The sequence below is a fragment of the Anarrhichthys ocellatus genome, unplaced genomic scaffold, assembly GCF_004355925.1.
Source record: "Anarrhichthys ocellatus isolate YVR2014 unplaced genomic scaffold, GSC_Weel_1.0 scaffold8, whole genome shotgun sequence".
Taxonomy (NCBI): domain Eukaryota; kingdom Metazoa; phylum Chordata; class Actinopteri; order Perciformes; family Anarhichadidae; genus Anarrhichthys; species Anarrhichthys ocellatus.
The window spans coordinates 7451536-7471708 of NW_022280038.1; the positions used below are offsets into that span (position 1 = coordinate 7451536).

Here is a 20173-nt window from a genome sequence, read left to right on the forward strand (position 1 = left end):
TATATATATATAATATATATATATATACTGGTTCTGGCCCTCGGGCCATACGTTTAACTCCCCTGGTTTGCAGTTTACTTAAATCCATGTTTGGCGGGCTCCAGATTCCTCACAAGACGGAGCTGTCTGTTCATCGTTCAAAGCGGTTCTACACATGAAACTTGCGTCACCTGCAGGAAACTGAAGTAAGAGGAGCAGCAGCAGTGAAGACAAGTCAACCTAACCTGCTGCTGAAAATACAGATCTAATTGTGACGTCACGTGTGAGGTTAGAGATGTGAAACTAAATGCTTTAAGACCTAAGAGTCCTAATCCCACACTACACACTAAAATATAAGACTTGTTGAAAGGTGTTACCAAAACTAAACATACAAAAACAAAATATATTTGTGTGTTGATGGTGATGAAGTCATGCTGAGTGTTGTGATAACATATAATGAGATTTATTACCTTCTTTCAACTGCAATTTATGCAGTTTGTGAACGTCTGTTTAATCTAAGAAGATAAAGTCAGTCAAGCAGACAGACTGTAACACTTCCTGTGTTATGAGTAATCCTGCTGTCTTTACCGATGAAGCCAACAAAAGAAACTCAGCACCATCTAGTGGATTGAAAAAGCAATTGTTACCAATAAGTTTAAATTGTATTTGCAATATCAATAGTTTGTATAATAGATCGACACTTGGCGTCCGCGTATCGATACAATATTGTTAAAATAATCTTAATACTATGCTGTATCGATCCCCACACCCACACACCCACTATTCTCCACACTGTCATGCACAAGGGAAGATGAAGGAGCTGTTCACAGCTGCAAAAAAATTTGAAACAACTTAAAACAACACACGGTTTTGTGAACAACCCAGAAAACAAAAATAAAACACATTTAAATGTCTCTAGTTTAAATGTCAATGGCATGTATCTGCACCTGTATCGTGAACTTTCCTGTTAGCATGAAGTAGATGAATAAGTTGATTTATGTGTGTATAAAAACAACAATATACTAAGACGATTAGTATGTAGAAGAAGTCGCCTGTTTTCCCAGCAGGCATTTTGATAGCAGGTGTGACTAATGACACACCCGCATTACGGGGATCCAGCACCAGTGCTCTTAAACTAGCTCACCTAACTGGTATGCATCGTCATTCATTTGATGAATTCCAGCCGTGTTTTTCCTGCTATTACAAGTCAAAATGTCTGCTGTGGAAAAGACCTACATGCTGTAACTTGTTCGATTTATTTTTAAAATGCATCTTTGTGTCCACAGCTCCCTCTAGCGCCAGCAACTGGGAGGACGTCCAGGCGAAGGCCCGCCACCTGATGCTCCACACCTACGGTCTCACCAGGTGCACGGTGCAGGTGCAGACGCACCGGCTGAGGCTGGTACACAGCTGCACACACTGCCAGCAGTCCAGCGCCTGAAGAGACAGAGACTCATGCTGGCGTTCCATGGGGCAGAGAATAGAGTACACAGAGGGCCCGGAGGACGCACCGCTGTCGGTGCCATAACAGGAGAAACAGTATGCGGTGTGTAAATGCAAAAAAAAGACTGGTGCCAAAGGACAGTCAGTGGAACAACAGGAGATGCACATTTCTAATTAAAGAATCACTACAGCCTCCAGGGACCTGATGCCCTTACGCTAGCAAAAGTCACGGTGGAGATAAAATGTTTGAAGTCTCAGCCGAGAAGAATGAAAAAGAAACTTGCTCTTAATTCACCATCAGCGCCTATTCCAACAGTTAACTTTTGTTTTTGTCTTTTTACCGTTTGATTTATCACAACTGATGTTTTGTCATCAGGTGTAAGTTTTACTTTTTGTTGCAAGGACTGCCTGCTATGATCTTATTATTGTACTGAGGACGTCAGCAGATGGAAAGGTACCTCATTGTCATTTGATAGTAACTGTGGTCACAATGCACATAGTCTGTCCTCACCACCGGCATAAATGAGGAAAAATAAAACCTCATTGTGTCCCTTTAGTCAACATTACATCTCATCAAATGCACTTACTCATTAATGTTCTTCAGCCAAACTGACTTTGGCTGAAGGGCAACAACTGTAGGTATTCTTACATCAGTTTAAATACACTTTTAACATTTTACTCTAGCATGTCTCGTTAACTGACAATCAAAGTGTGACTGACTTTGAAGAAGGGTAGAAATGCTCCAGTGGACCGGCGTCAGTATGGTTTGTACTCGGCTTCTTTTCATATCTTTAACTGACAGTATACTAATAAGGACAAGTTTGGGAAATCTTCAGTATTTCAGATTCACTGCGTTTTCAAGGAGGGAGGTGTGAGTTGAGATTTGCCAATAATAATGGTGTTAACAGTGTTTTCTCTATCAAGTGGCTGTGGGGGGGGTTACGGTAGACCCGTCCATGTCAGATATTAATCATCGGGGGAAATCAGGAACTGGATCACTGTCTTTGTTTGTAATAAAGTGTTTAATCTTTTGTTTGTTTCTTGGTATCTTGTATCATGAACAGCATCATGTTTGGAAATTGAGACACAATTTAATCCACTTATGGTCCCACGAGTGAAATCTTCCGCTCACTCATACGGAAGGTTTATTATTGCCGCTGACAGCACGAGTTAACTGGGAGTGTGTCAGTATCCAGGAAACCAACGGCAGGCAACTCCTCTGTTTGTTCTGCAGCCGAGCTAATAGTTAACAGCATCCACCCGACTGCCCCGCCTTACCTCAGCGCACCATGAACTGCTGTAATGAGCCCTCTGCACTCATTGTGTCTGAATCAGGAAAAGAAACATGTCGGTCAATAGAGTTCACTTGTCTGTGTCTCAGAAAGCAGGTTAATTGAAAACTCATCAGTGATCCAACAATCTTATGTCTTTGATCTTTATTATTTTTTAAATCATCTTCAGTTGCTGGTTCCTGTGTTTTGTCCCCGTCCGATAAAAGCTAAATATAGACTTACTGCCTAATACACAGTCAGACTCCATTACTTCTTGTACTACTTGTGTTTACTTATTGACACTTTTCCCCACTCAATATGTCTTGTCAGGTCAAGAAGTTATTCAAAGTGTTTAGTGCATCAAAGTGCACCACTATATTTCACATGGGGAACTCCCATCTCTTACTTTCCGTGCACTGTGCGGGTGATACCTGCTTTACTTGCTGGTCACATGGTGTGTGGTGTCACGATGTCTGGGACCGAGTCACGTACACCAATTCCATAACTGCAACCTACATCCTTCCTCCTCTGTCATTGTTTCCCTAATCTTTCAATAGCACTAATCTTGATAGGTAAGTTCTCTCTCTCTCTCTGACGACCTGATCACTGAAGATGCCATCTAGACAAGACAGCACTTGTCCACTACTGTTTACATCCTCTCAAGGTAATAAATGTGACTGGAAAACATCCTTAAAATCAGAATAAACAACATATTGGATGGAACAGTAACAGTAAGGAGGAAGGAAGTGTCTGACAATGTGAAACACCCTCGCTGACCTGGTCATGTGTAGCCCAACGTGCATGTAAGTGAAACCAAACGGGGGGGGGGGGGAAAGGAGCAACTCAAACTGATCAGGAAACAACACACACACATGCCTTTCACACACTTTGTTTAGTGTTTAATAATTCATGAAAATCCTTTTGGATTCCACAGTCCAGTGGGCTGTTAATGCCACACAGTGCCATATAGTCAGACACTGGGCGGGTTTTCTGATGCTTTTGTTCTCTTCTGAGATAAGAGGTGGCTGGTAAGAGGATTGTCTCGTATTATAAAACACAATGGGAGTGTCGAATACCCATGCAGCCATAAACTAAGCAGATGAGTGCATTTGCCGATTTCTTTTATGGCTGTAATTACTTTACAGCTGTCCTAGCTGGCAACTCTTCACCATTTGCTTTATCTGCAAACAACATTCAAACAAATACTGACTGTGTTTTATAAATGCAATGTGGAGAAAATGTCCTAAAGCAGCTGGGCACTGTAGTTTTCAACAAACATTACTGAAAAACAGGAGAGTATTGATCATTTGTTGGTTAAAATTTTTAGTTGTGCATTATTTGGTGCCCAGCTGAGTATTTCCACCACCTGTACAGTGTTCATTGTCATGGAGGAACATGTTACAGAGAGGATGGGACACGTTTATTGGATTTCTTTTAAATTCGACTTGTCAAGCACACTTTTTGGGATGCAGATGATACCAACAGGAGATATAACTATGAGCTCTAAATATAAGATTATCAACCTAAAGACAAGAAAACATCAATTACTGCATAAATATGTTTATAGTCTCTTGAACTTGAACAAAAGAAACACTCTGAAAGTTGAGCTTGTTCACAATAATAATTTATTGAACCTGTACATTACTATATAACCGAGTCTACATTGTGTCTGTCACATTTAGACACTATCGTACATTAACATCGACTGTAAGAGCAATGAAACACCGCAGCTTGATCAGTGTCAATGAAGCCCTCTAGCAGTAGTCACAGAGTAAATAAGTGCATTCAGTATCTGTTACCATAGTTTTCTACCGTTGTGGATGGATGTCCTCGTGCTGGGCCACTACAGAGCAGGGTGAAGCCCCACCAGTGGAGCAGAAGCATTTCCGCACACTGAGTGTCAAAGCAAAGTTTGTGCAGAAAGGATTCTGTTAGACTGATGGGGGAGGGGGGGGGGGGGGCAGGCAGGTGGTCAGACGGTGGATCTTTCTAGAAGGCGCACGCCTTCTTTTACTTGGTGAGACTCTTCACATACTCCAGCTCCTCCACTGGTTTCCACTGCTGATTGATGGTGATGAGCTGCAGCAAAATGCCCACAAAATAACAAAATGAGGCTTCATCAAATTGACATTTGACATGAGCAGCGCGTGCAAACATGGGTAAACATCATTAATCTGTTTCCGCAATAGCACGCTGGTTGTAACTTGACAACATGTCTTCCTCAGTGACTCAGCAGATTGTAGCTGCACCCTGGATGTATCTGTTGTGCCAATCAAAAATAAAAAAGGGCTTCTTAACAACCACCTTAACATTAAAAAATGTGATGTAATGTTAGCATTGTTACAGATTACCTTTTGGGGTTTTGATGGGTCCAGTCTCTCCCATGGTTCGGGGTTTTTGGTTTTATTCAAACTGAAAGTGAATGAAAATTAGGATCAACATCAAGCCTTTCTTTACATGCCAGAGGCTGACGTCAGATTAAAGTATGAAAACGGGAAATAGTTAAGTGCAATTTATAGCGCTTTGTATTGTAAGTAAATGCAGTGGAATATAATTCCATCAAAATATAATAACACTCACATAACATCAGGTTTGGTAAATAGAAAGTAGAGAGCAGCAGATGTGGCTCCTGTTGCAGCAAAAGCCATGAACCCTATCAGAGGGATCAGCTGAAATATACGCAGACAAAATAGTTTTAAAATTTGCATCATGATATCAAACGCATTTAATAACATGGGGCTACAACTCCAATATCAACACATTACAAATTCAATTTTAACAAAGTAAAAATGTCGGCTCACCTCCTTTTTCTTTCTCAACATTTGGAAGAATCCAACCATTTTTACAAATTTCTCAAATACCTAAAGGAGAAACGCATCATAATTCCATTTAGGACGAGTCCATTCACTGAATTAAAGTCAGTAAGTCACAGAGACAGCTGTGTGGAAGCTCTCACCTGTTGTTACCGAGATGTCCTTGACGTGTCTTAGCGCAGCATCCTGTGAGCCCAGCTGATGTAGGCTGGAGGAGAGGTAGTACGAGGTGAAAGGCACGTAGACACAGACGGAGCTTCCTGCTCTGAAAGTCCAATTCGTCAACATATCTGTAGGCACCATGCAGTGATCAATATATTTTCTGGGTGTGCAGCACCCTCTTGTGCCCACATTTGAAAACTGAAACTTAAATATTAAAAGGTATTTTGAGGACTTGTAAGTGATAAAAAAAAAAAAAGAAAACACCAAAAGTTAACTTTTACTTATTTTATTTAAACTATTTTTTCTGTAATAATACATTTTATCAATGCAGTGGACATGGTAGTATGGTTTGTCATCTGTGAGGTTTTTGATATGCTTGGATCTGCTGGGCAGTGAGAGAGGGGCTCATTGTGCCGAGCGACCGAAGGAAGTATGTGTGCCTGATGGTAGAAGCCGCCATGTTTTCCTCTTGTAGCGCCAACAGAGCAGCCTGGAAAAAAAAAACAGTTTTCATTCTTACTTTATCCACTTGTCGATGTCAACGCTTCGGACCAGTATTACGTTTTGTGTTTTAGAAAATAAGGTCTTCACATTATTACCTCTTTACAGAGATTTTCCAGGTCAGCTCCAGAGTAAAGCTCTGTCTTTGCGGCCAGCTCCTCCAGACACACATCAGCACCCACGGGCATCGACTTTGTGCACATCTTCAGGATGCAAAGACGAGCCTAGACACACGGATATGTGGTTATTAGTTATCTAAAGACACACTAATACAAAAATGCATCATCTTTTAAATCACTTCGAAAAACCTTCACCACAAGATTGCTGTATACTATAACTTTTTATTCACTTGAGACACACGGCTTACCTGCTGGTCGGGTGGCGGGACATAGATGATGTGGTCCAGCCTGCCAGGTCTGAGGAGGGCACTGTCTAAGCAGTCAGGTCTGTTTGTGGCGGCTACAACCATCACATCGTTGTTGCATACTTCCTGGCAGTCCAACTGTCGAAGAGCAAAAACAGTGTATGGCAAAAAGTGCTGACTGCATCGCCTCCTACTGATCAGGTGTTGAGCAATAGAAGGAGGAGAGACAGCCTCCATAACATCTGACCTGTTCCTGCGTGCGATTCTCCTCTGCTCCCTCCGCCTGGAGGATCTTCTCGGTCCCTCTCCTCTCCAGAGTCTTCAGGCCGACCCCGTCCATCTCATTCAGGAGCACAGACAGGAGGCGTGTCTGTACGCTGTTGGGCGTCTGACTGTTTGACCGCGAGCCAATCAGGGAGTCAATCTCATCGAGGAACAGGATGCAGGGAGCACATGCCCGGGCCTGGCGAAACAGCTGCGGGTGGACAGACAGGTGCAGGTGTTTGTGGATGAAACGGGAGGAGGACACGACCACAGCAGCCGTTCACAGGTGTTATCGTGAAAAGAGAAGTACCTGCGCTAAAGCCTTCTCCGAGTCTCCGACATAAGGAGAGTAGAGGTCAGCGCCGCCGACGGACAGGAAGGCACAGTGAGATGTGCTGGCTGCGGCCTTGACGAGCGTCGTCTTTGCACATCCTGGAGGTCCGTAGAGCAGCACGCCACGGGGCCGACACAGACCCAGACGCACAAACGCCTCGGGGTACAACATCGGCCACTCAATACTCTTTGATGTTAAGACACAAGAGAGGACCGATGGAGGGAGAATGAGAGTATTTCGCTCTGATCACAGCTGTTTTTCTTTATGAGTCAACATGCTCAGATGGCTGTGTGTTTTACATTTGTATAATTCACGCACTGACGCTCATGTACCTGTCTGAGTTTGAGTTTGACCTCGTCCAGGCCTCCTATCTGCTCCCATGACGTCGGAGAGAGCTCCGTTCTGCCCAGGCTGCTCCGCAGGCAGGAGGGACGCACCGCCTTCAGAGCCTCATGGAAGTGCTTCACACCCACCATCTGCTCTCCTGAACCCTGCAGACAACAATTACATTTTATGTCTTCAACTCTCTGGAGGGATTGGAGCAGTCTTTACACTTATATTACAATTTGCATCATTTTACCAGGATAATCAACTCAATATCAATGCTAATTTCAAAGTAGTCCTGGGTGCAAATATGTGATGACTTTTTCAAACCATATTTTTGGTTTATCAGGAACATGTGGCCATATTTGCACTCTGGTGCATCTCTGATTTACTTACGGAATGCGTAATCAACTTCATAGTACAGCATGACACACTTCCCAAACAGTGGTTTTAACTATGCCACAACTCAGACACAACTTTAAACACACGCACACACATATTGAGTTGCCAAATAACCACCATAATACTCTTCTCTTCTAGCTGTGAAGCCGAGCACTAATGTATTTTTCTCCTATTCAGCCCCACATATAAGATGAAATGTGAGTGAAGCAGCCAATATGTGATCACAAGTCATCCGAGACCCATTTGAAACACACTGTGTGAACTACAATCCAATCTGCATAAATCCTGACAGAAGGTACTACATGTAGCTCTGAAGACAGCTAAAATGTTCCCTAGAAGTGATAAAATATTAGTGTTTTATTTTTATATGACACATGGCTTTATTGCTGCATTTACCTTTGAGCTTTCTCGTATAGCGTGCATGGCAGCCTCTCTGCACAGGGCGGTGAGGTCCGCCCCTACGTAGGCGGTAGTTCTCTGTGCCAGCTCCGCCATGTCCACACTGGGACACACAGGCATCCTCGCACACAGAACAGTCAAGATGGCTGTTCTCTGCCGCAAGGTGGGGGCTCCAATGATAACCTGAAGGAGAGATGTGAAAATCGAGATTGTCAATATTTTATTTAAATGGTTTATTATGCAATGGGTTATGTATTTCATTGTCCCCCTCACCTCTCTGTCAAATCTTCCAGGCCTGCGCAGTGCCGGGTCTAAGCTGTCCGGTCTGTTGGTGGCTCCGACGATGAGGAAGCTATCGGACCGTTTCATCCCGTCCATCAGCGTGAGGAGCTGAGCCACAAGGCGGTTCTCTGGTGCCGACGAGCTGCTTCTCCTCGGACACAGAGAGTCCAACTCGTCGAGGAACAGCACACAGGGGCCCTCTTCAGCTGCAGAGCGAGCACGCTCAAACACAGCACGCAAATTCTCCTCACTCTCACCCGGCCGGGATCCCACCACCTGAAATTATTATTCACAATTTGTATTAATAATAACAATAAGCTGTATTTATACAAAAACATGCCGCACAAAGTGCTTCACAAAATAAAAAGTAAGTGTGTTTTATCAGTGTCTCAAATATTTCATTTAAATAAATCTATCTATCTATCACCCAAAATATGTAACATCAACAGGCCTCTGGCACAACTCCTTATAGCATGCAAAGCAAAAAAATACATAAAGTCACATTATTATCAAAAGAACACAGTTATATAGCAGTACTTCTGCTTGGATATGATGTTGAAGTACTTTATTTTTTGGATTATCTTTCCACAACTTCTCAATTACAATTTTCTAATACATGTTGATTTTGGCAACATATAATTACACATACTGTGATTGGAAATGTTGAACAAATGCAGTATGTGAAAGAATGCAATGAATACCTCTGGCCCTCTGACCACCACCAGGCTGGCTCCCACCTCCCCCACCACTCTGCGGACCAGCAGGGTCTTGCCCACACCTGGAGGCCCCACTAGGAGCACACCTCTGGGACACGACACACCGAGAGAGCGCAGGGCACCTGGATAGAGCAGGGGCAGCTGCAGCATCTCTCTCAGGGAGGCACTCACCTGAAATATAGTATAAAAAACCAACAAATACAGGCATCACATTGAGGGAATACACACTCTGGATGAATATTTTTAATATCATTACGCTGACCTCCTCCAGTCCCCCCAGTGGGACTATTTGCTGGTCCTGCAGCTGACTCCTGTGATGCCTGAGCGTCTGGATGCCAACTATCTCCACACACGTCTTTGAGGTGATGAATCCAGCACTGGCAGAATCCGGATTGATGCTTTCAATAACAACATATCTAATCTCTGTGTCAAAATTCTCCAGGTTTATCACGTGCTTCTCGTGGACGTGCACACCTTTCAGCATGTCCTTCACAAGCTCGTGAACCAGGCCAGGAGGTGTGAGTTTCTTAAAATCCACACCCTGGACCACCACGGTTATCTTTACACCTTTCAGTTTGGGGCAGGGCACAGGTGTGAGCTGGTCTGGGTCCAGGTTGAGATGAGTGGGTGGGTGAGAGACTAGACCGGGAGAGGAACATTTCAGGTCCATCTGCAGGAAGCCCTCTGCCAGGTCAGGCCGGGGCCAGGCGGTGCACAGGCAGCTTCCCCCGGGAACAGACACCAGCAGCGGGGAGCCCAGACTCAGACCCAGCGCTGACATCAAGCCCGGACCCAACCTGCATCTCTGAGAGCCCCGGTCCGATGGATCCACTGACAGCATCCTCAGAGACATTGTTGTCCATCAGCAGCCTCACTGACGGTAAAACACAGAAACGATAATCAGGAGAGGTTACGTATTCAAACAGTCACACGCAGAGGGAGTGAAGCTCGTGTCATCACTTTAGCTGCAATGTGATCGTTAGCTAGGCTACATGCTAGCTGTTAGCAACAGCTTCATTCTTAAGCTAGCTGAAGAGCTAAATACTAAAGTAAATACTTTAACAACAACTGCGAGGCAGTTACATACCAGATAATGAGTGAATGGTAGCTAAAATGCTACCCGTGTTAGCATTGCTGACACACAACACACCGACCAATGTTTACAAAATCCACGTGTTGTAAAAGAGGATGGCCAACCAAAAAGCTTTCCTGCGCGAGACGAGACGCTGGTTTCCGCTTTCTAAATGAAATTATTCTGAATTTATTTACAGTGAAATAAACTATTTCAGATACTTTATCCGTAGTACCTTTGTTATATTTTTGGAGACTTACATAATTAAGTGTACACGTTAAGCATTATTTTAATGTGTACATTATTGCATGCATGTAATAATTATGTACAATTTATTTATCCAATTCCAGAATACTACTTTGGAATTATTTATACTGTAATATATACAACTAACTTATCATAGTATACTGTACAGCTTAGTAAGCAACATGTATTAGTATGGTTGACTTAAGGGATGAAAATAACCCAAAATTATAAAGTATACAGTAACTTAAATTAGCCTTTTTTCATAAGGCGAGATTTTGGAAAACTTTCATCTTAATTTTGTCTGTTTTTAAAAAGTATTTCCTCTTATACTTACCAATAGATACATGCCAAGAGACTATTGAACCATTACCATAGTCTCTATGATAATCCCTTTAGGGTTTACCTCTATAATCGTGTTTTTTGTTTGATTGTATTTGTCTTTTTATTATCTATTCTCTTTCTTTCCCCTAATTTCTCAATTAGCTATGTCTGGTCACTGTTGCAGGAAATGTATCCATAAAATTAGCCCCAAAAATATGATAAACAAAAATTAAATGATCATAGTAACAACAACAACTGCGAAAACAACAACAATAATAATAATAATAGTAATAATAACATATTAATTAAATATACAGGCCTATGTAAATAATATTCTGATAATAATACTGTTTTTGGAATAAAGAAGCAAGGAAATAGTCATAGTCGTCCAACAATTAAGTTTTACACCTTTCACTTGCGCTCTGGCGTCACCCTGCGTCCAGAAAATATAATGCAGTAAATTTAAAGACATTTAAACAAACATAATATTCCCCAATTATTTGTGTGTGTAACATTTTTATTATTATTATTTTAGAGCCACATAGGAAGCGAGAGGTGCTATTGCGAGACTGTATATGTGTATATCTTTGGAAAATAAATGTACCATTGACTGTTATGATAAACAGGTTAATCCAGCCTTTAATTCGCAGGGAGTCTATCAGCAGCGGCTCCAGGGAGTTTATCTGCCTCAGGGGTGGTTCATGAGTGAAGTCACATGACTTGCTATTTATACATAAATAGTGCAGCAGTGATATCAAACTTGCGGAAGGTCGTCTGTCTGTCCCCGCGAGAAGCAGACCAGGGACTTTTGGGTAGGACATCCCACAGGTGAACCTGCTGCTGAGGGACAGTTGAACCTGCTCTTTCTGGAAATCTGAAAGGCAAGTCTGACAATAATAACGGAATCAACATCAATCCTTCAAATTTAGGAATGAATCAGTAGAAGGTGGAGGATGAAGGGCAACTATTGACTGTGTGATTCAGAGAATGAATGAATGGAAAAAAAAGAAACAGCTGACTCAGAAATCAGAACACCAAGCAGAATACTACAGTTTCACACTTGTATTTGTTTTTGGTGATTAAATTGTGTGTTTTTTTGAGGTTAGAGTCTGTATCTGAGTCCTGAACTGTCCTCTTAAGCCCAACAACATTTGATTTATCTGCCTTCATCTCTTTGCTGCTGCTCACAACAGCCAGGCCAGACTTGGCACAGTTTGCCCCCCTGTGCCGTCATAATTCCAGATCTCGCGAACAAGCCCGGAGTGTGTAATCAACCCTGGGCCCCATGTGCTGTGTCCTGCAGAGCTGAAATGTCACTTTGCTGTCTCTAGGCCTCGCAGCACCGACAACCGGAGTGTGTGACTAGGGGGCTCAGGACCTATTTGTGTGGGGGGCGATTATAATGTGCTTTGTTATTTGACAGCAGATGCAGAAGTAGAGTTATTTTACCACCTACCTCTGCTTGTTTGTGTTCATATTCAAGAGCTAGAGGGAATCTCAGGGCGGACGATCAGTGGCCATGTCGACCCTCCTGCGCTGCATCTCCAGCTCTTCTGTCGTTTTGCGGGTTCGTCAGAGGATACCTGGAAGGAGGCATTTCAGAACTTTCCCTGTGTTATGTGACCAAAAGGCCTCCAGAGGTAGGAAATGTACATCTGTATTAAAATCTCCCTGCTTAACCTTTAAAATGTGTGTTTTTTTCATAAGAGGACAGCCTGGGTCTGCATGCTTTCTTTTGGTTTGGATTTCCTCTGTGTCTTACTTGAGGAATGAGAGTTCACTCAAGGACACTCTCCCTCTTGCCAGACGAGTGGAAAACGCCACGGATCATGGACTGTTTGCAACAGGTTGCTAGATATCTTCCCATAATAGGGAGAGCTGTAGTGAAGCAGGCCGTGGCTATGCTCCCTGTAGGAGCTGCTAACATGTGAGGTCAGTTAAAGGTGACATGTAGAAGCTTAACTGCCGTCTAGCAGATTATGCTCACAGACGTTTGTTTATCGAGTCTGTATCTTGGGCCACATGTCGCCGAGTGTTAGTGAGACTTTTGCGAGTTACTGAGTGCTTTTAAACGTCTGAATTTTGAGCGTGTCTGTGTGGGAGTGCAGGCCTCACTGTGTGTGCTGGCTGCGAGCCAATCACCTGCTAATAATGTCTCCACGGTGGCGAGGTCACCATGCCGTGTATGGAGAGAAATGTGTAACCTGACACTGTTCCCAGCCACACAATCTCGGCAGTACACGCATGCTCTCCTATGTAATAAAGGGGATTTTGTTTGTTAGAATGAAAGCTTCTAATATGTTTTTGTTTTTTAATAAAGACACACATTCCCTTGGGTTCAGCAGACTCAACTATCAGCTGGTGTTTGTGTTCAGGTGTGCTCTACAAGGACCTGGTGGTTGGGGTTCCTAAGGAGACGGTACTGAATGAGCGTCGTGTGGCGTTGTCTCCTGCGGGGGTGGAGGCGCTGGTCAAACAGGGCTTCAAGGTGCAGGTGGAGAGTGGAGCTGGAGAGGAATCCAAGTTCTCCGATCAGCATTACAAAGATGCTGGAGCCACCATCACTGACGTCAATGGAGCCCTTGGCTCAGACTTGGTCCTCAAGGTTCGCACACATCTGCCGTTTGCTCTGCTAATAAGACAATTCAGTGGATAGGTATTACTGAATTTATACTTTTGCTGCTGTAGGTTCGAGCCCCCAGTTTGAGCGAGGCAGACCTGCTGAAGCCTTACTCCACCTTGGTGAGCTTCATCTATCCAGCGCAGAACCCAGAGCTGATGAGGAAGCTGTCAGAGAGGCAGAGCAATGTGCTGGCCATGGACCAGGTGCCCCGAGTCACCATCGCACAGGGCTACGACGCACTCAGCTCCATGGCTAACATCTCAGGGTAAAGAAAAATGATAATGATAATAATGAGCTTTATTTATATAGCATCTCTCATAACATAAAATGCACCTCAAAGCGCTTCACAAGAGAAGAAAAAAATGTATTTAAAAACAGGGGACACGAGAAGTGAAAACAATAAAATAATAAAATCCAGAAAATAGGATAATTATAGTAATAAATAAGTTGATACTGGTCAAATCAATTTTAAGATATACAAACAAGTATGAGAAATACAAAATAAATATAAAACAAATACAGTTTGAAAAAGGTGAAAATAATTAAAAGCAAGATTGTAAAAGTAAGTTTTGAGCTGTTCGTTCAAACTATCAACAGAAGTTGCTTGTCTTATTTGTGAAGTATGTTATACAACCCAGCGCTAGACGACCTAAGGGAACGGGTTGGAACATACTCAGATAAGCAATCTGAGAGGTATGAAGGTGCTTTAAGGTTTTAAAAACAAGTAAAATAATAACCCTCAACGTTAAAGGAACAGTGTAATGACGTTAGTACTCGTGTAATATGCTGCTGCGTTTTAAAGTTGCAGCCCATCAATGCTTTGTTTAGGTCGTCGGTAAATATGAAATGTTTGTAGCTGTTCAGGAATGTTTAGTTACAGCAAATGTTTGTTTTGTAGGTACAAAGCTGTGGTTTTGGCTGCTAACCACTTTGGCAGGTTCTTTACTGGTCAGATCACAGCTGCAGGAAAAGTCCCCCCAGCTAAGGTAACCGTCTACATATTATGCAGGTCAACGAGAGTGTCTTCCCACAGTCTTTTCTTTTTTCTTTTCAATGCATATCAATCGGAACCATCCCTGAACAATAATGCATATAGATGATTCTGCTGCACGCAGGTCCTGGTTATCGGAGGTGGAGTGGCTGGTTTGGCAGCAGCAGGTGCAGCCAAGTCAATGGGAGCCATAGTCAGAGGATTTGACACCAGGTATTAGATGAAACATTGTGTCTCAGACTGCAGACTGAGTGCTGATGGTTGTGATGAGTAACCTGACTGCCTGTTGACTGTCAGGCCAGCAGCTCTGGAGCAGTTCAAATCATTTGGGGCAGAGCCCTTAGAGGTCAACATCAAAGAGTCTGGCGACGGGGTCGGAGGTTACGCCAAAGAGATGTCTCAGGAGTTCATTGACGCTGAGATGGCCCTTTTCGCCAAGCAGTGTAAAGAGGTCGACATTGTCATCACCACTGCCCTGATTCCAGGTCAGTCGCACTGGTACCATCTCCCTCTCTTGTCTTTAATCTTCTGGCGTTTAAAGCTGCATTAATCACTATTTGTTGCATAGTAACATTGAACCAGTGTGATGAACTAACTACCACTCAACTCTGCAAGTCTTTTAGATTATTGTCTTTTTTAACGGCCTGCAAATGCACTTTTTAGTTGAGACTCAGCTGCTCTCATCAATCCTTGTTTGCAGCCGTTTACAGCAACACAACTTGTATAAACCACCTATAAGCTGCTGCCCACAGTTGGACACATTTTAAGATTGGCTGGTGAAGATGCAAAATGTATCATCTAGCAGCAAAAGACCCAGATATACTTTTCTCAGGAGTTGGTGGGGATTAAAACAAAGCAGGTAGCCAGACACACAACTTCATGCAGATACTAATGTTGCTTCATGTTTGTTGATTGTGTAACTAGGCAATTAATCGCAAACACTTTAGCCATAACAACTCCATACGCTTGTTTCGAGTTTTGTTTCGATGTTCTTCTGCCTCCTTGTGGCCAAAAACGGATGAACGCAGCTTTAATGTGGATTCACAAGTCCTCTGACTTTCTTATTTCCCAGATTGCATGATATTACGAACATTTGATCCATCTCATCTGTCCCTGTGTTTCCTGTTCCCATGCAGGGAAGCGCGCTCCCATTCTGATCAAGAAGGAGTTTGTGGAGTCGATGAGGGACGGCTCTGTGGTGGTGGATCTGGCTGCAGAAGCAGGGGGCAACATCGCAACCACCAAGCCTGGAGAGCTGCACGTTCACAAGGTGAGGTTTCAGACTTTGATAAAGAACAAAATAAATTCCTTGGAAGCCCTGTTTTAATATATAATTTGCTGATGATCTACTGTTTTTTTAATAACTAGGGAGTAACACACATTGGCTACACAGACCTGCCCAGCCGCTTGCCCACCCAGGCCAGCACTCTGTATTCAAACAACGTACTGAAGCTGCTGAAGGCCATTAGCCCAGACAAGGAATACTACCACTACGAGCCCAAAGACGAGTTTGACTATGGAACGATCGATCATGTCATCCGTGGGACTCTTGTTATGAAGGTGGGGTTTTTCTATTTGATGTAACTGTCCACTGGCAGCCTCCGGCTCTGCTGGCATCCCTCCTTCCCTCTTGGCATCATGCTAGGATTCTGCGCCAAATGACTACTAAAAACACAATCCCAGCTGGGAAAAGCTCATGTTGGATCCCAGCAAGAACGTTATGAACATTTCAAAATATAATTTTCCAGGAATTTTGGCTTTGACACATTGTTTATGGCAGAGAAAGCATGCAACCTCAACAGGACATATCGATTTACCCCTTGTTAAACTAAGTATTATTTTGGCTTCTTAAAGGAGAATTTAACTTTTAAAACCACCGTTAACTGGTTTGTGATTGCTGTTTGTTCAGTATAATCTGCTGTGCAGTCCATGAGTTTGTGTTTTGAGTGCTCCCACCATCCAGGCGAGATCCCCCACAATGCAAGCCTCCAAAGTCTTGATGTCTGTTTCTCACGCACAAGTCCGTGGACGTCTTCTGTGGTCTCACACTCGTCTACGTGTGTGTTTTCTAATGTGTTCAGGACGGTAAGGACATTTTCCCGGCCCCCCTCCCCAAAACAGCCCCCCCAGCCCCAGTGAAACAGAAAACAGTCGCAGAGTTGAAGGCTGAGAAAACGGCGGTGATCTCTCCCTTCAAACGCACAATGACCTCTGCCGGCGCCTACACTGCAGGTCAGACATGAATACACAAATACATGTAGAAATATTCACACTACTAGACAATTGGCACAATATAATGTGCTACAAAGTTATTTTACATGGAAGTTGGAATTTTCCCAATCTGATTCTGGGAAAAAAGGCCTTCTCTGCAAAGGAAAAAAAATAAAAAAATCACGTTACAATTAAAGGGATATTAATTGAATGAAATTATTTAGTTTTGTTTGGCTTAAATTGCTTAAAATGTTATTTAAAAGCTTTTCCTAATATTACTTAGCCTGATGTTAAGTTTTGGCTATACAACCTGTAGCAGTTCCAAATAGAGCTGAAACAATTAGTTGGTCATCACCAGCAATCTTTATAACCGGTTACTTGTTTAAGTACATTTTCAACCAGAAAAGCCGAAGATATTGATGGTTTAAGCCTCTCAAATGTGAATATTTGCTGCTTTTCCTTGAAACAAAAACAAAAAAAGAAACAATTTTAAAGACGTCCCCATTGGCTTTAAAATACCGACATGGAGAAACTATTTTATCTGATGTATTATTGACCAAAAGATGGATTGATTAATCAAGCGATCTGCACATTAACTAATAAAAAATAACTGTTAGTTGCAGCCCAAGTTTCAAACAATATCATATTTGGATCAATATCAGTTTTTATTGCTTAGAACACTGAGCTCACCAGATCTTAATGGGACGTTTGAATGCAGACACTCTATCATAACTGAACACAGTGAGGAATACATTTTTAGTAAAGTATGACATGACAGTTCACTTCTTTGAAGTGTAGGAGAAACTATGAATCATCACACTTGCATAGTTATGAAAATAGAAGTGTTTGTTCTTTTCCTCTTCAATTGTTCCATTGCTTTAATGGTAGAAAAAAGAGGGACGGGAAATAGAAAAGACTGCATACTTTTTTCCACTACATCAGTGTGGAAAGAACTGTACGCACACAGGCAGTCAAACATACTGTAACAACAACACTGCTTTGTCTCTCTGTAGGTGTGTCCACCTGTCTGGCTCTGGGCATCATTTCCCCCAACGCAGCCTTCACCCAGATGGTCACCACCTTCGGCTTGTCTGGGATTGTGGGATACCACACTGTGTGGGGCGTGACCCCCGCTCTGCACTCACCCCTCATGTCTGTCACCAACGCCATCTCAGGTCAGGAGTCAGTAGAAGATGGTTATGGCCAAATTTCTATGTGTTTTTCTGATGGCTTGACTTCTATCCGTCCTCTCTTGCAGGTCTGACAGCTGTTGGAGGTCTGGTGCTGATGGGTGGAGGTCTAACACCCTCCAGCCTGCCTGAGGGTCTCGCTCTTGCCGCTGCCTTTGTTTCCTCCATCAACATTGCCGGTCTGACATCCATCACTTAAACGTAGAAATAAAAAGAGAGAACAAGATTCATTGTCTGTCCAATCAAATGAAAAATATGTTGTCATCTGTGTATATATATGCAGGTGGTTTCCTGATCACCCAGAGGATGTTGGACATGTTCAAGCGTCCCACTGACCCTCCAGAGTACAACTACCTGTACATGCTGCCTGGGGCAGCATTTGTTGGGGGATATGGAGCCTCAGTGGCGGCTGGATACAACATCGAAGACGTATATCTCTTCATTCCACTCACATTTGTTCTCTATACAAGTAGCTTGTATTAAAGCTAGGGTTGGTAATGTTGAGAAACCAGCAAGACTACACTACAGTTTAAAAATGATCCAACTAAGAAACCCAGCCCAGTGTTGCGAACACTTTTTCAGGGAAAGTAGCACGAGCACTATTGATTGACTTTAAAAATGACTGAAGTTTTATTTTCTGTCGATCGCCTCATCGAAATAATCGACTTATCATTTCAGCTTTCAGTATTTTCATGAAGCTTCTATTCACACCTTTAACTCGACTGCGTCTGTAACCATACTCAAGCTCTACACAAATATCTTTTTCTACCTCAGATGATGTACTTGGGCTCGGGTTTGTGTTGTGTCGGGGCGCTGGCGGGCCTCTCTGCCCAGCGCACCAGTCGCTTAGGGAACGTCCTGGGCATGATGGGAGTGGCAGGGGGCATCGCTGCCACCCTCGGTGCCCTCAAACCCTCACCAGAGCTGCTGTCTCAGATGTCTCTGGCCATGGCCACAGGGGGAACCCTGGGTAGGTGGCTTCCTCCTTTAGGAAGATCTACAACTGAGATACACATGATGTCTTGATTTAAATAATTTAAAAAATCAATAAAATTCGGGCATGGCTCCATATTAAGTCCAGCAGTTTGTTTAGAAAACTGCAAGACCACCATGAATGAGTTACATTTTATTAACTTCGCATGCGGCTCCTCTGGTCTTTGAAGAGTGTGATTTTTCTTTTTTGCTAATTCATAACAGAACATCAATCATCCTGTCCAGATACAAAGATGAGTGGATGTTGTGATCGCGTGTGAATGTTGTACATGTTAATGTAATTCAAGAAAGCAGGATGATAAATGATGTTTTCATCACGCAGGCAGCAGAGCATGAGGGTTTACTCGATGTTAAATTTGTGTTTTCAAGAAAACACACTTAGATACTTAACATAGGACTCATTAGATTGGCTTTGAAGATCCGGCCCTGTTTGTTAAGAGTCATGTTGCTGAAAGCAGGTGTTTGCGTTTTAACCATGTGCTTTAAAAAAAAAAAAAAAACGTAATATTTTCAATCTTTTGCATTCAAAACTCACAGAGATTTACTGAAATCTGTTGTTTGTTGGATCTTCATATCTCAGGTCTGACCCTTGCCAAGCGTATTGAAATCTCAGACTTGCCGCAGCTCGTGGCGGCCTTCCACAGCCTTGTGGGTCTGGCAGCTGTTCTCACCTGCGTTGCCGAGTTCATGATTGAGTTCCCTCACCTTGACACTCACCCATCCGCTGGTGTGCTCAAGACTGTGGCGTATCTGGGCACCTACATCGGAGGCGTCACCTTCAGTGGCTCACTGGTGGCCTACGGCAAGCTTCAAGGTAAAGGAATTTACTTCAAGAATATTTGTAGCATCTACAGCACACAACTACATAATATTGTGCATGTGACATGTTTTAAAGTCAGCAGAATATGTCCTTCATCATTGTTCTTTATTTGACACAGACACACTAATATCTGTATAAACATTACATTACACTCATTTAGCAGACGCTTTTATCCAAAGCGACTTACAATTCAGAGTCTATCACATTTCTGTAGGCACAACTACGGGAGCAATTTTGGGGTTAAGTGTCTTGCTCAAGGACACATCGACATGCGACTAGCGGAGCCGGAGATTGAACCGCCGACCCTCTGATTGAAAGACGGCCCTGCTATCCACTTATCCACAGTCGCCCACGACTGAGCTTTGCGTCCTCTGGCGCTGATTGTCTCTTTCATCTAGTTAAAGCCAAAGATCCTCTGGTAAATCCAGGCCTGGGCTGGGAGGGGGGGGGGG

At 43.1% G+C, this 20173-nt stretch overlaps 4 protein-coding genes across 5 annotated transcripts in view; 2 read left to right on the forward strand and 2 right to left on the reverse strand.

Annotated features, from left to right (window-relative positions):
• The window catches only part of slc30a4 (solute carrier family 30 member 4), a 15158-nt gene extending 12705 nt beyond the window's left edge, over positions 1-2453 (forward strand). The window contains exon 8 of the mRNA XM_031848671.1: positions 1266-2453. Within this exon, the coding sequence (XP_031704531.1) occupies positions 1266-1420 (155 nt within the window). The 3' untranslated portion in view covers positions 1421-2453. The remainder of the gene's footprint in view (positions 1-1265) is intronic.
• Positions 2454-4299: 1846 nt separating this feature from the next.
• On the reverse strand, positions 4300-5741 carry coxfa4l3 (cytochrome c oxidase associated subunit FA4L3). Its single transcript, XM_031848620.1, has 5 exons — positions 5650-5741; positions 5495-5554; positions 5274-5362; positions 5045-5105; positions 4300-4772 (listed from the first exon to the last, which is right to left on the reverse strand). Exons 2-5 carry the CDS (start codon positions 5531-5533, stop codon positions 4704-4706), a joined length of 258 nt encoding a protein of 85 aa, XP_031704480.1. The 5' UTR covers positions 5534-5554; positions 5650-5741; the 3' UTR covers positions 4300-4703.
• Positions 5742-6009: 268 nt separating this feature from the next.
• afg2b (AAA ATPase AFG2B) lies at positions 6010-10428 on the reverse strand. Of its 2 annotated transcripts, XM_031848615.1 has the most exons (11): positions 10342-10428; positions 9517-10128; positions 9240-9425; positions 8530-8814; positions 8254-8439; positions 7464-7622; positions 7108-7317; positions 6781-7008; positions 6537-6671; positions 6268-6393; positions 6010-6158 (listed from the first exon to the last, which is right to left on the reverse strand). In XM_031848615.1, exons 2-11 carry the CDS (start codon positions 10105-10107, stop codon positions 6021-6023), a joined length of 2244 nt encoding a protein of 747 aa, XP_031704475.1. In that variant the 5' UTR covers positions 10108-10128; positions 10342-10428; the 3' UTR covers positions 6010-6020. The 2 variants fall into 2 exon arrangements, with proteins under 2 accessions (XP_031704475.1, XP_031704476.1); XM_031848616.1 differs by having other exon boundaries at positions 9517-10411.
• Positions 10429-11666: 1238 nt separating this feature from the next.
• nnt2 (nicotinamide nucleotide transhydrogenase 2) overlaps positions 11667-20173 on the forward strand; it is a 14255-nt gene continuing 5748 nt past the window's right edge. The window contains exons 1-15 of the mRNA XM_031848621.1: positions 11667-11774; positions 12377-12533; positions 13269-13498; positions 13582-13781; positions 14415-14502; positions 14632-14720; positions 14805-14992; positions 15644-15777; positions 15876-16067; positions 16589-16739; positions 17732-17893; positions 17977-18087; positions 18192-18337; positions 18683-18878; positions 19482-19715. Of these exons, the coding sequence (XP_031704481.1) occupies positions 12413-12533; positions 13269-13498; positions 13582-13781; positions 14415-14502; positions 14632-14720; positions 14805-14992; positions 15644-15777; positions 15876-16067; positions 16589-16739; positions 17732-17893; positions 17977-18087; positions 18192-18337; positions 18683-18878; positions 19482-19715 (2242 nt within the window). The 5' untranslated portion in view covers positions 11667-11774; positions 12377-12412. The remainder of the gene's footprint in view (positions 11775-12376; positions 12534-13268; positions 13499-13581; positions 13782-14414; positions 14503-14631; positions 14721-14804; positions 14993-15643; positions 15778-15875; positions 16068-16588; positions 16740-17731; positions 17894-17976; positions 18088-18191; positions 18338-18682; positions 18879-19481; positions 19716-20173) is intronic.

What these genes read in the sequence shown, in the direction of transcription:
- coxfa4l3 (XM_031848620.1), bottom strand. Translation starts at nt 5,533, where the DNA reads ATGGTTGGATTCTTCCAAATGTTGAGAAAGAAAAAGGAG. An exon ending in TGTTGAGAAAGAAAAAGGAG is followed by an intron (nt 5,363 to 5,494) that starts GTGAGCCGACAT and finishes CGTATATTTCAG; the next exon opens with CTGATCCCTCTGATAGGGTT. An exon ending in TTTACCAAACCTGATGTTAT is followed by an intron (nt 5,106 to 5,273) that starts GTGAGTGTTATT and finishes ATTCACTTTCAG; the next exon opens with TTTGAATAAAACCAAAAACC.
- afg2b (XM_031848615.1), bottom strand. Translation starts at nt 10,107, where the DNA reads ATGTCTCTGAGGATGCTGTCAGTGGATCCATCGGACCGGGGCTCTCAG. An exon ending in TGGTGGTCAGAGGGCCAGAG is followed by an intron (nt 8,815 to 9,239) that starts GTATTCATTGCA and finishes TAATAATTTCAG; the next exon opens with GTGGTGGGATCCCGGCCGGG. An exon ending in TCCCGCCACCCGACCAGCAG is followed by an intron (nt 6,394 to 6,536) that starts GTAAGCCGTGTG and finishes CCGTGTGTCTAG; the next exon opens with GCTCGTCTTTGCATCCTGAA.